General features: G+C 41.4%; 1 protein-coding gene across 3 annotated transcripts in view; it reads right to left on the reverse strand.

Annotated features, from left to right (window-relative positions):
• Positions 1 to 1,095: 1,095 nt before the first annotated feature.
• The window catches only part of LOC109874012 (spermine synthase-like), a 44,827-nt gene continuing 32,190 nt past the window's right edge, over positions 1,096 to 13,732 (reverse strand). Inside the window, exons 2-12 of one of the 3 annotated variants that reach the window (XM_020465749.2) lie at positions 12,164 to 12,432; positions 10,929 to 11,046; positions 4,972 to 5,059; positions 4,567 to 4,631; positions 4,229 to 4,404; positions 3,740 to 3,894; positions 3,457 to 3,546; positions 3,158 to 3,272; positions 2,849 to 2,928; positions 2,531 to 2,646; positions 1,096 to 2,446 (exon numbers count right to left, since the gene is read on the reverse strand). In XM_020465749.2, coding sequence (XP_020321338.1) covers positions 2,416 to 2,446; positions 2,531 to 2,646; positions 2,849 to 2,928; positions 3,158 to 3,272; positions 3,457 to 3,546; positions 3,740 to 3,894; positions 4,229 to 4,404; positions 4,567 to 4,631; positions 4,972 to 5,059; positions 10,929 to 11,046; positions 12,164 to 12,209 — 1,080 coding nt within the window. In that variant the 5' untranslated portion in view covers positions 12,210 to 12,432 and the 3' untranslated portion in view covers positions 1,096 to 2,415. Of the gene's footprint in view, positions 2,447 to 2,530; positions 2,647 to 2,848; positions 2,929 to 3,157; positions 3,273 to 3,456; positions 3,547 to 3,739; positions 3,895 to 4,228; positions 4,405 to 4,566; positions 4,632 to 4,971; positions 5,060 to 10,928; positions 11,050 to 12,163; positions 12,486 to 13,732 lie in introns of those variants that run through there. The other 2 variants (XM_031809033.1, XM_020465748.2) reach the window with 2 other exon arrangements.

Raw genomic sequence — 13,732 nt, forward strand, 5'->3', positions numbered from 1 at the left:
AATTGAGATCATTTGGACCACAGGGGGAAGGAAAAGCAGCCAACAAGTGCTCAGCATATGTGGAAACTCCTTCAAGACTGTTGGGAAAGCATTCCAGGTGAAGCTGGTTGAGAGAATGCCAAGAGTGTGTAAAGCTGTCATTAAGGCAAAGCGTGGCTACTTTGAAGAATCTGAAATACAAAATATATTTTGATTTGTTTAAAACTTTTTTGATTCCATTGTGTTATTTCATCATTTTGATGTCTTCACTATTATTATACAATGTAGAAAATAGTAAAAAAAAATAAAACCCTTGAATGAGTAGTTGTGTTCAAACTTTTGATTGGTACTGTATTGAGACAGTTCATCGCCGGCAGAAAGCCCACATCAGAAGGGCTAATGATGAATGACAGTGGACATGTACGATTTTCTCCCAAAAGTCTTGGCAACGTGATGTTTACTTTCATGGCGAGACTTAACCAGCGGTGCCCTCTTCCAAAATGATGTTACCTGAGAATTGGTCATTCAGGCTCTACACAGAGACAAAGCACAAACAGTACAACATGCTAAAAACTCCCAATTCAAATTGAACCATGTCAAATGCTTTCTTCATGGGACCACAGAAGACCGATCTAGGGGAACGATGGAGGAAAGGTGGGGCGCCTAGTTAAAACAGAGAGGAAAGAGTAGTGACGACACACACAGGTATGTGTGCTGGGGTTATGATCCCAATTCAAATTGCAATCTTATTAGGTGTATACAGCAGCATCCCAGAATACAAGCGTTGCTCCAGGTGTCATTTCAGCAGCTTGATCAGCACATTCAGCAGGTAGCTTAGTGGTTAAGAGCATTGGGCCAGTAACAAAAATGTCACTGGTTCGAATCCCTGAGCTGACCAGGTGAAACATCTGTCGATGTGCCCTTGAGCAAGGCACTTAACCCTAATTGCTCCTCTAAGTCATTCTGGATAAGTGTGTCTGCTACAACATAGGAGTACATCATGTGGTTGGTAGATGACTTGATGGGTCCTCTACACCTTGAATAAAGAACTGGGGACACATTGTTACAGCGTCCGTGCACATCAGGAGCAGGGTAATCAAATGATTGAAGTTCGTGTTAACAAACGGGAAGGTTTATTGAAATCAACATTGCTCATGGTTGAATGAATTTCAAAAGGAAATGCAAGAAAATATGTATTGAGTTTGCATTGGTATGATTCTGTACTTTCAGTAGAAACACCCAAATTGTCTGTCAGTTGTGACTGCTAGCTAAGATATCTGATATACTCCTCTGAATCAAGCAAAAGAAAAACATTTTCTTCTCCAACTCATTTTTAATAGCAGGTAGTCACTGCTGAACAAAAAGGTATTTTGGATAAAACAGCATTTGGTGAAATCATATCAAATAAATACATTTAACAAAGCACCACAATATTGATAAAAGGCATGAAGTTGCACTGTTAATATGGGAAGCTACATTCAATACAAATATTTACATTTCCAGCACATGCACCAAACAAACTTAGAGAAACATTCTAAACTGAATATGTAAAATAAGATCCAGCAGGAGAAACTAAAAAAGGTGCTAAATAATAAAAACACAATTCACATTAAAGCAGTACAAGCAAGAAACCTTTTTCCCTTTTAAAAACACATCTGGACACTTCAGCTTCAATGGCCAGGGGTCACACTTGGAAAGGACTGGGAATCAAATCACACTCAAGCCAGTTAGCGACAACAAAAGAAGAAAAACAATCAAACGCACAGACAGACATTCATTTGAAACTACGGCGAGCACATATCCTATCACACAATCAGAACCCAAAAGCCTATTGTATGTTGGTGCTGTTTTAAGTCAAATTTGAAAAGTAACAACACCCTGAAGGGGTAGGTATACCAAGAGTGTTTAAATACTGGTCCCAGATCTGTCTAAGCTTTAGACTTCTCTGAGACTGGGACCAGGCTATAGTCAGAGAAGTCTAAACCCTAGACAGGTCTGGAACCAGGCTATAGTCAGAGAAGTATAAACCCTAGACAGTCCTGGAACCAGGCTACAGTCAGAAACGTCTAAAACCTAGACAGTTCTGGAACCAGGCTATAGTCAGAGTAGTCTAAACCCTAGACCAGTGGCAGCAGCCCTACACGGTCAGCCCCACAGCTCTCCCTGGAGGGCACACGCAAAAACAACAGCCCAATTCAAAATATCCAACTAACAGAAATACAATCTCTTGTAAGTTTGGACATAAAATGATACAACTAAGATGTAAAAAGGGTTTAAGAGAGAGTTGGACATGGAAGGATAATAAAACAGTGTGAGTAGAAATGGGGGGGGGGGGGGGTCATCTCTCCCCTCAGTGCGATGGCGGACAATGGGGGGGTGGACAGTTTTCACATTCCGGCAGGCAGCGTATGGAGGAGACCGGGGGGGGGGGGCTCTTCACTTCTTCCAAACGGTGTAGAAAACCCACCTGAGTCAGCTCATTAAGGAAAATGCCATGTAAACAACAAGTAACCAAGACTCTTAAGTGCAAGACTCTTTTCTTGAAGGATACAGTTCCATATAAGAGGGCACACACACCACCTCCTTGGAGAAGTCTACAGGACATGAGAGCCTTCCCAGCTGCTCCTCATAAAGAGCCAGTGTCTCAGTCAGATTGGCACTATTACCCTGATGACACAGAGTTAAAACATGGACCACACAGCAATTAGGGGACAACAATGTCCTCACACGAGGACAAACTTGTCTCATGAACAACAAAGATATGAGACAGACAAGTTAATCATGTGTAGGGATGGTGATCTCAATATGAGCTGAATTCCACACAAGGGTGGGGTGACTGTATGAAGCACTCAGTGAATATGGGTCTCACCTGTGTGAAGTACTTCCCAGTAGGACGCAGTACTTTTATTGAGAGATCCAAGATAAGCTGTAGGAACTCCCATGTAGAGTCTGAGACAGAGTAAACCATCGTTCAACCAATCATGCAAGTGTTTCATACAAGCCCCGATCCACGAAACAGGTTAAGATTGCACTATCCACATCCTAAAATCAGATCAATTCTTTGCAATGTGGTACAAGGCGGTGCGTCTTTACAAGAGCCCTACCAGTATTCATCATTGCATACACCGTTAGAACAGAATGTCCAAGAAGACCCCATGAGAAAGCATTTGTCACTCACCCTCCTCCGGCGCTGTGGAGATGGGGACCGCTGTGAGGTCATTGATGACGTAATCAAACGTCTTCCCTTCCTCAACATACTTTTTAAGAACAGGAACGCAGTCCTCTACCAACACCTGGAATGAGATAAGAACAGATGAAACAGACGGAGGGGGTTCAGGGAAATGTCGTTATGGAAACCCCATGTAGTAACATACAAGACTACAGAGAGCGGAGCAAATCTATTCAGAGCAGTGGGCAAATGACAAACTTTCCATCTCAACTAAAGAGAGGTGCAGTGGATAACACTGTCCTGCTCACCTGGTAACATTCTCCCTTCAGGTTGTCCAGAACACTTCCACATGCCTTCCTCATGTGTGTTCTACACCCATCAATCACCATTTGGTCGATGTAAACACTTTGTCAAGGCATTACAAACCAGGCACAGGGGAAGACAGATGACAGACCAGATAATCCTACTGGGCAACGTCTCCAAAAAAATGCTCATAAGAGGTCAGTGTTAAAATATTGCTGGTGCAAATCCCTGAAGCAATATGTTAACTGAGCACAGAGCGAAGTGAAAAGCAGTGTCCTGAAAGGATATCTCCACCATGGTGATCATCTTTGGCTTGAGTTTGACGGCCTCTGCGAGGATTCCTCCATCGCCGCCTCCTAAGATCAGCACCTCCTTCCCTGCATAGTTCTCTTGCCCTCTGCCCATGATGGCCTGGGTGTAGGGCAGGTCACTCTCTGCCAGATCTGTCATATAATCACATTACAGTAGGTCCCTTCACTCTGACAGATCTGCCATATAATCACATTACAGTAGGCCCCTTCACTCTGACAGATCTGTCATATAATCATATTACATTATCATTAGATAAGTAAGCCACATGCCGTGACTGAAACCCAGCCAAATGTTCATCATATTAGATTCAGTTTTCAGAAGTGAAAAATAAGTTGAACAACAAGTGACCTAAATAAGTAAAGTAAATAACATAATTACAACAATATACAGTAGCAGTAGGTGAGGAATAATTCATAACAATATTATCTAAAATGAAGGCCTGTAGGAATGCTATATTTTACTTACTAACATCCCCATTGAGGATCAGGATATTGCCAAACTGCTGTGAGTGCATGATCTTTATGTTCTGGTATGCAGAGTCCTCATCATATACAACCCGATCTATGTCATACTCCACCAGTCTGCCGTCTGCTGTGGGCCAGTATCGATCAACAGCTGCACCTCGTGTCAGAGCTGGGAGCCTGGGGAAGGTGGGACAATGTACATATCATGTTCATGATGCCATCATGGAGATATTGACAGAGGGTTATAGGGTAATCGTTTCACACTACAGCTTGTGTCCAGTCACAAGATAGTCAACACACAAGGCCACTACTGTAAGATCATCCACCACGAGGCTTTACCTCTTGACCCTCTTAATGTTTCCATGTAGGAGACTTCTCAGCTTCTCTTCCAGTGTATTCAAAAGCTGAGAGAAAAATAGAATACAACTGTATTTGTTATTTTGCATATTCTAATGCTACATTAAGCAAAATATCCTAAATGTCAAATAGTCCAAAGGCCTACGAGACCACATGTTCGAAAGGTTTGTAAGCAAGCATTTCACTGTAAAGTCGACACCAGTTGTATTCGGCGCATGTGAGAGAAACAGCAACACATCCAATTGAATCTAATTCATGGAAATATTTCTTAGGGTATTCTGAAGGTCTGTTAAATATGATCTTTTGTTGTTTTTTGTATTTGTGTTATTGTTTTATGTATGTATGCAAGCAGGTCTATAGTGAAGACAAGTTTCTCTCATCACCTACATTCTCTACTTGTACAATGTCATCTCCTTCACAACACTGCAGATCAATGGTAAGCAGGCCCTGGGCGGTCACACGCAGAATAACCAACCTGAAAAGAGAGACATACAGAAACAGAGAAAGAAGCACAGAGTTAAATTGAGAGAAACATAGAATTGAATCTAGGCTATAACTTCTCTCACTTCGCTCTCCTTCAACACAAAGCTCATGAGGAGAGCCATGGCATGACAGGTTGTGGCCTATTGACCTAAGCTTTATGAAAGCTCAGTGGAGAGCCAATGGGCAGCTGAAGATTGAGCATTTCTACCCAAAATGTGTGGTGTTGCTGCGGGTATATTCATGCAGGCTTAGGCCCACACAATGGCCAACCGCCAGTGTTTACTAGTCACCACACACACACAAAACAAGCGCCAAAGCCCTTACATCCGATAAACAAAGCCACTAAAGAGCTAAGCGTTCATTTGAACTTGAGCCATTGTGGTACCAATAAAACACTTAACCGGCCAATCAATGGTCTTCCTAAAGGGTGTCTGACCACTGGAACACACCTGGGGTTTTTATTAGCCAGCATGGTTTTAAATGTAATTTAACTAGGCAAGTCCGTTAAGAACAAGCTAGTGTTTGGGCTAGCTACAGTGCAACTTCTGTCTACATTTGTTTTGCATAAACCTTGACAACATTCAAACACTACATACACACACATTTACAACACAAAACACACAACATTTGCCTAGTCACTTTACCCTGCCTTCCAGTACATATCAACCTCAAGTACCTCTGCACATTGATCTGGTACTCCCTGTATGTAGCTCCAAATTGATCTGGTACTGCCTGTATATAGCCTCACATTGATCTGGTACTGGTACTCCCTGTATATAGCTCCACATTGATCTGGTACTGGTACTCCCTGTATATAGCTCCACATTGATCTGGTACTCCCTGTATGTAGTTCCACATTGATCTGGTACTCCCTGTATGTAGTTCCACATTGATCTGGTACTGGTACTCCCTGTATATAGCTCCACATTGATCTGGTACTCCCTGTATGTAGTTCCACATTGATCTGGTACTGGTACTCCCTGTATATAGCCCCACATTGATCTGGTACTCCCTGTATATAGCTCCACATTGATCTGGTACTGGTACTCTCTGTATATAGCTCCACATTGATCTGGTACTCCCTGTATATAGCTCCATATTGATCTGGTACTGGTACTCCCTGTATATAGCGCCACATTGTTCTGGTACTCCCTGTATATAGCCTCACATTGATCTGGTACTGGTACTCCCTGTATATAGCCCCACATTGATCTGGTACACACCCACTGGTACACACCAAAGCACGCAATAGGCTGACCAATACAAGGGTTGAAAAATTGTTGGCCATCTGGGCAAATTTGAGGCTTTTTGAGCCTGACAGCGAGCCATCATCAACCAGATTGTAAAGTGATAGTGAAGATGAGGCCTCGGAGTCTGATGTTCAAGAAGTGGACATTGAGGAGGTCCAGGGAGAAGACATGGAAACCTGAGAGGAAGACAACCAAACCTTCAGTTTCTGGACTATCATTTTACAGATGTATGTTGAAAACGTTTTTGGGAGATGCAATGGATCAGTGGGGATCATTCAATATTCCCTTTCTTTCGTTGTTCAGTGAAATCATCCCATGTGAAGAGTCAACTCATTTAATTAAAGTTACATTTGTAACTAAATAGAAATAAAACTATTGGAAGGATTTAATCATTTGCAATTATGTCTACTTATGATAAGGTAAAAGGTTTATGTTTCTATCTCCATATGAAATGGTAAATATATCCAATGCAAAAGACATCAACACATAAATGGTATTAATATTAATGTACATACATTCCCGTTATTTCCCATATATTCCTGTTAATTCCCACGGAAGGTTTCCACCTCTGAATATTCCCCAAAATGTGCAACCCTACTTATAACATCTACAGAAAAGACAGAAATGTCAATGGGGGCGGTGTTAAGCTTAGGTAGGATCTCATGTTAAATACTGTTGAAGTAATATGGCTACAGGCTCACCTGTCTCACCTAAAGCCCATTCTTGTGGGAAGCTGCTATAGACCACCAAGTGCTAACAGTCAGTATCTGGATAATATGTGTGAAATGCTTGATAATGTATGTGATAAACGGAGAGGTATATTTTGTGGGCAACCTAAATGTTGACTGGCTTTCATCAAGCTGCCCACTCCAGAAGAAACATCAAACTGTAACCAGTGCCTGCACCCCGGTTCATGCTTTCAGCAATCTGAGGAACTGAAGAAGGACGACAACATTCTCTTGAACACCCTTCTTTGCACAGGGAAGAGAACAGTCATCTCTGGCCCCCTGCCATGCTATAGAAGGGATTCGGAGCGTTACAGCCGCGTAGCTGCCCTTAAACGACTTCCTGAAGCTCTCCAAAAACAGAAATGTCTCCTTTAGTGACAATTTTGACTTCCTGTGAGAGCAACCAACACTCTAAAAGAGATGGGATTCACCCTGACCACAGGGGTTCCAGGATTATCTCCAACTAAATCATCCACGTGTATTGATCACATCTTTACTAATGTTGCAGAAATCTTCTCTAAAGCAGTATGGACACCCATCAGATGTAGTGATGATAATATAATAGCCATAATTAGTTTTTTTTCTAAGTTCCAAAGCTTGGACCTAAAATGGTGTATAAATGAACATAAAGGTTTTGCAATTGTACCTAAGTCGAAGATGTGAAAAATATTTGTTTGTCCGATGTGTGTAATGAGGGACATTCGGACGCTGAAGTATTTATGAAACTGGTTCTTCCGGTTACGGATAGGCATGTGCCCATCAAGAAGCACGTATTGCACTTCGATGTACACGGAGGGAAAATGTCAGTCTTTCCTGGCTCAAAGTTGAGGAGAGTTTGACTGCATCACTATTGATGTGTTGAAGGTACAAAACTGTCTGTTCAAGCAGTTGACACACAGTTCAGACACTAATCGGCACAACACAAGACGTGCAACCAGAGGTCTCTTCACAGTCCCCAGGTCCAGAATAGAGCCATGACTACATGGAACTCTGCCACGCCCGGTAACTCAGGAAAGCAATGAAACCAGTATAAAAAATAAAATATATTTTAAAGTGGTCGCACGAAGGCGACTGAAAAGACAGCCATTTTGTATTTATTGTATTGTAATTTGCACTGTACTATGCATTAGACCTAGATATTTTGTGTATATACTGATATGTAGGCTGTGTGTGACGTTTTAAATGTATGCGTTTCACTCTTGACTAATAATGTTCTGTACTATGTATTATTCCATATTTGACATAGACCCCAGGAAGAGTAGCTGATGCTATGGGGATCCTAATAAATACCAAAATGTTATCAGTCAACCTACCAGGGTATTTACAAAAAACAGCACAGGAATGAAATCAACAAGTATTGATTACATCGTCACTAATTCTACAGAAATCTGCTTTAAAGCAGTATCCAAATCCATCGGATGTAGTGATCACCTTATAGTAGCAATATCTAACGAAACCAAAGTTCCAAAGGCTGGGCCTAATATAGTGTATAAGAGGTCATACAATAAGTTTTGTAGTATAATAAAGTGTTGATCTGCCTTAACACTATCAACAAGGCAGGTCCTACAGGCTAGAGGTCGACCGATTATGATTTTTCAACACCGATTAAACATTTTTTTGTAATAATGACATTTACAACACTGAATGAACACTTATTTTAACTTAATATAATACATCAATAAAATCAATTTAGTCTCAAATAAATAATGAAACATGTTCAATTTGGTTTAAATAATGCAAAAACGAAGTGTTGGAGAAGAAAGTAAAAGTGCAATATGTGCCATGTAAGAAAGCGAACGTTTAAGTTCCTTGCGCAGAACATGAGAACATATGAAAGCTGGTGGTTACTTTTAACATGAGTCTTCAATATTCCCAGGTAAGAAGTTTTAGGTTGTAGTTATTATAGGACTATTTCTATATTTCAGTAACCTTTGACTATTGGATGTTCTTATAGGAACTTTAGTATTGCCAGTGTAACAGTATAGCTTCCGTCCCTCTCCTCGCCCCTACCTGGGCTCGAACCAGGAACACATCGACAACAGCCACCCTCGAAGCAGCGTTACCCATCGCTCCACAAAAGCCGCGGCCCTTGCAGAGCAAGGGGAACAACCACTCCAAGTCTCAGAGTGAGTGACGTTTGAAACGCTATTAGCGCACACCCAGCTAACTAGCTAGCCATTTCACGTTGGTTACACGAGCCTAATCTTGGGAGTTGATAGGCTTGAAGTCATAAACAGCTGCTGGCAAACGCAAAAAAGTGCTGTTTGAATGAATGATTACGAGCCTGCTGCTGCCTACCATGGCTCAGTCAGACTGCTCTATCAAATCATAGACTTAGTTATAACATAATAACACACAGAAATACGAGCTTTAGGTCATTAATATGGTCGAATCCGGAAACTATCATCTCGAAAACAAAACGTTTATTCTTTCAGTGAAATACGGAACCGTTCCGTATTTTATCTAACGGGTGGCATCCATAAGTCTAAATATTTCTGTTACATTGCACAACCCTCAATGTTATGTCATAATTACGTAAAATTTTGGCAAATTAGGCAGTCTCCTCGTGGAGTGCAATGAGAGGCAAGTAGTTGGACTAGTTAACTGTAAGGTTGCAAGATTGAATCCCCCGAGCTGACAAGGTAAAAATCTGTCGTTCTGCCCCTGAACGAGGCAGAACCCACCATTCCTAGGCCGTCATTGAAAATAAGAATGTGTTCTTAACTGACTTGCCTTGTTAAATAAAAGTGTTAAAAAAATTAAAAGGAAAAAAAAAAACTAATCGGCCAAATCGGTGTCCTAAAATACAGATTTCCGATTGTTATGAAAACTTGAAATCGGCCCTAATTATTCGTCCATTCCGACTAATCGGTCGACCTCTACTACAGGCCCTAGTTTTGTTGCACCTGGACTACTGTTCAGTCGTGTGGTCAGATGCCACAAAGAAGGACTTTGCTCAATAGGCTCAGAACAAGGCAGCACGGCTGACCCTTAAAATGTACACAGAGCTAACAATAATATACATGTCAATCTCTCATGGTTCAAAGTAGAGGAGAGATTGGCTTCATCACTACTTGTTTACATGGCTACATGGAACTCTATTCCACATCAGGTAACTGACGCAAGCAGTAGAATCAGATTTACAAAACAGTTTTTTTTTTTTTTTAAATACACCTTATGGAACAGAGGGGACTGTAAAGAGACACACACACACACACGCTAACACACACATGGATTTTGTATTGTAGATATGTGGTAGTAGAGTAGTGACCTGAGGACCCCAGGAAGAGTAGCTGTTGCCTTGGCAGCAGCTAATGGGGATCCTTAATGAATACAAAATGTCTTGTACAGTATGTAAGGGTGCTATGGATGTGCCTACTGTAGATGCTTTTAAAGTGTACCTAAAGCACCATACCTTGCTGAATCGGTCTTGCCTGACTGTCTTCATAGTGTGTTATGTGCTGTATTACTTGTTCTTATTATTATTATTATTATCATCATCATCAAGATAGACCCCTGGCCACTCGGGAGCCTAAGGCATCTCAGTGCAAGAAGCATCACTACAGTCCCTGGTTCGAATCCAGGCTGTATCACAACCAGCCGTGATTGAGAGTCCCATAGGGCAGCACACAATTGGCCCAGCGTCGTCCAGGTTTGGCTGGGTAGGCCGTCATTGTAAATAAGAATTTGTTCTTAACTGACTTGCCTAGTTAAATAAAGGATACATTTGAAATGTAAAACAAATATTTTCTGTTTTTAATGTAGCACTTCGGGTTTTTGAAAAGCAAACACAAACTAGGCCTAATTCATGAACATTAGATTCATTCTACAAAATATGTTGGTAAGGACATAAATAATGAGTGTTTATGGAACTGGTGCCTACCTGCCATTCTTGCCAATGAAGGTAGCAAGATATCCATGTCCCTCAGTGTCATGGACAGTCTCTGTCATTTCCTGTTCTTGAAATATAGACTGCAGCCCATGCACAGTCGTTGGACAGTCTGCTGAACAGAAAAGGGAGGGGCATTTCTAGGGTGACAACAATAATTAACACAACACCATACGCCCCATGTTTGAAATTCCTGTTTCAGTCGTTGGACAGTCTGCTGAACAGAAAAGGGAGGGGCATTTCTAGGGTGACAACACAATAATTAACACAACACCATGTTTGAAATTCCTGTTTCAGACAGAATCACCATTAAAAATGGTAAATAAATTAAGCCTGTTAAGGTGATATCTAGCTAGCTAAAGGAGAGACAGGGTTGCACTTACTGCACACAAACTGTAGCTACCTTGTAACAACCACCAGAAATGTCAAATAATAAGCTAGATAACTATGGTCTTCATGTCTTGTCTGTGTACCTTAACGTTAGACAGTTGGCTATGCAGCAACAAATGAAATTAATTGATATAGCCTTTCTTACATCAGCTGATATCTCAAAGTGCTGTACAGAAACCCAGCCTAAAACCCCAAACAGCAAGCAATGCAGGTGTGTAGAAGCACATGCTAAAAATAAATGGCAGTAGCCTAGCTAATTTAACCGGCAAATTCTGCTTGGATGCTATTTTCCCGTGAGTGCATATACTATGGATATCAGACTGATAATTGGACACTGGGGACCTTGTGAATTTTTTAAAAGTGTGACCAACTTGAGATGGCTATAGCCTCATCAATAAGTTATGCTAACATTGATATGCTAACTTGTTAGCTAGTTCTTATTAAAACCAATCATATACGACGCAGACAGATGAGATGCCTTTGCTAACCTAGCTAGCTAGCAACTGCACAAAAGGTCATATTACCCGCATGCCAGTCATGTTGCTGGCAACCAGCAATGTCTGATTTGGAATTATGCCATCAAGATAGCGGACGACATTTAACTAGATCAATATTACTCAGCACGTCATTAGCTACGTCCTCCGCGAAAAAAAGCACTAATCGTGCATATCATAAGTGTATGATTAGTATATATTGGACAGACTGCGCGTATTGACAACGATTAGTTAGCTAGCTAACGTTAGCTAGCATACAGTACATGCGCAAAGGGAAATGATAGTTTATGACCCCCATGTCCTGTATTGCTGCAACCGTTCGTAGCCACGGTGTGTGTCATTTACCTGGGGCTGAGAGGTTGAAGTCGAGGGTGTAATGTCGCAGTGCCATGACTGGGTACAGCCGTCAGCCATGCCTGGAGTAGGCAGCCGGTGTGAAAATGGAATTTGCGTGTGGGGACAGAAGGAGGGATCCGTGCTATTACTGCCAGAGTGTTGTTTGAAGTGGGAGGGTTTGCTAGAGTGCAGACTGGTCTGTGGACACGCAGGGGGAGGGTCCGATGACGACCACCTCGTGCTCACATGTATCTACAGTTCAGATTGCAGTAGGCTTCCTGTTAGTTGTACACACACACACACAGAGACAGAGACAGAGACAGAGAGAGCCTATCATCACTCCAGTCCTTTGTAATTATTTCTCCACTATGGCTTATTTATTGCCTTACATCCCTTATCCTTATAAATTTTAACACACTTTATATATACACTTTATCTATTGTATTATTGACTGTATGTTTGTTTATTCCATGTGCAACTCTGTTGTTGTTGTTGTTTGTGTCACACTGCTTTGCTTTATCTTGGCCAGGTCGCAGTTGTAAATGAGAACTTGTTCTCAACTATCCTACCTGGTTAAATAAAAGGTGAAATAAAAATATAATAAATATGTAGTAACCAAAAAAGTGTTTAACAAATCCAAATATTTTATATTTGAGATTCTTCAAAGTAGCCACCCTTTGTCTTGAGAGCTTTGCACACGCTTGGCATTCTCTCAACCATCTTCGTGAGGTAGTCACCTGGAATACATTTCAATTAACAGGTGTGCCTTGTTAAAAGTCTTTCCTTCTTAATGCATTGGAGCCAATCAGTTGTGTTGTGACAAGGTAGGGGGGTATACAGAAGATAGCCCTATTTGGAAATAGACCAAGTCCGTATTATGGCAAGAACAGCTCAAATAAGCTAAGAGAAGCGGCGTTCCAACATTACTTTAAGACATGAAGGTCAGTCAATATGGAACATTTCAAGAACTTGAAGAATTTTTTTTAAGTGCAGTCACAATAACCATCAAGCGCTATGATGAAAATGGCTCTCATGAGGACCGCCACAGGAAAGGAAGACCCAGAGTTACCTCTGTTGTAGAAGATAAGTTCATTAGAGTTGACTGCACCTCATATTGCAGCTCAAATAAATGCTTCAGAGTTCAAGTAACAGACACATCTCAACATCAACTGTTCAGAGGATACTCCATGAATAAAGCCTTTGTGGTCAAATTGCTGCAAAGAAACCACTACTAAAGAACACCAAAAATAAGAAGAGACTTGCTTGGGCCAAGAAACACGAGCAATGGACATTAGACTTGTGGAAATCTTTGGTTTGATGAGTCCAAATTTGAGATGTTTGGTTCCAACCGCCAGTCTCTGCATGTGTGGTTCCCACTGTGAAGCATGAAGGAGGAGGTGTGATGGTGTGGGGGTTCAAGGCACACGTCAAGGCACACTTAACCAGCATGGCTACCACAACATTCTGCAGCGATACACCTTCCAATCTGGTTTGCGCTTAGTGGGACTATCATTTGTTTTTCAACAGGACAATGACCCAACACACCTCCAGGCTGTGTAAGGGCTATTTGACCAAGAA

The sequence above is a fragment of the Oncorhynchus kisutch genome, linkage group LG29 (assembly GCF_002021735.2).
Source record: "Oncorhynchus kisutch isolate 150728-3 linkage group LG29, Okis_V2, whole genome shotgun sequence".
Lineage (NCBI taxonomy): Eukaryota > Metazoa > Chordata > Actinopteri > Salmoniformes > Salmonidae > Oncorhynchus > Oncorhynchus kisutch.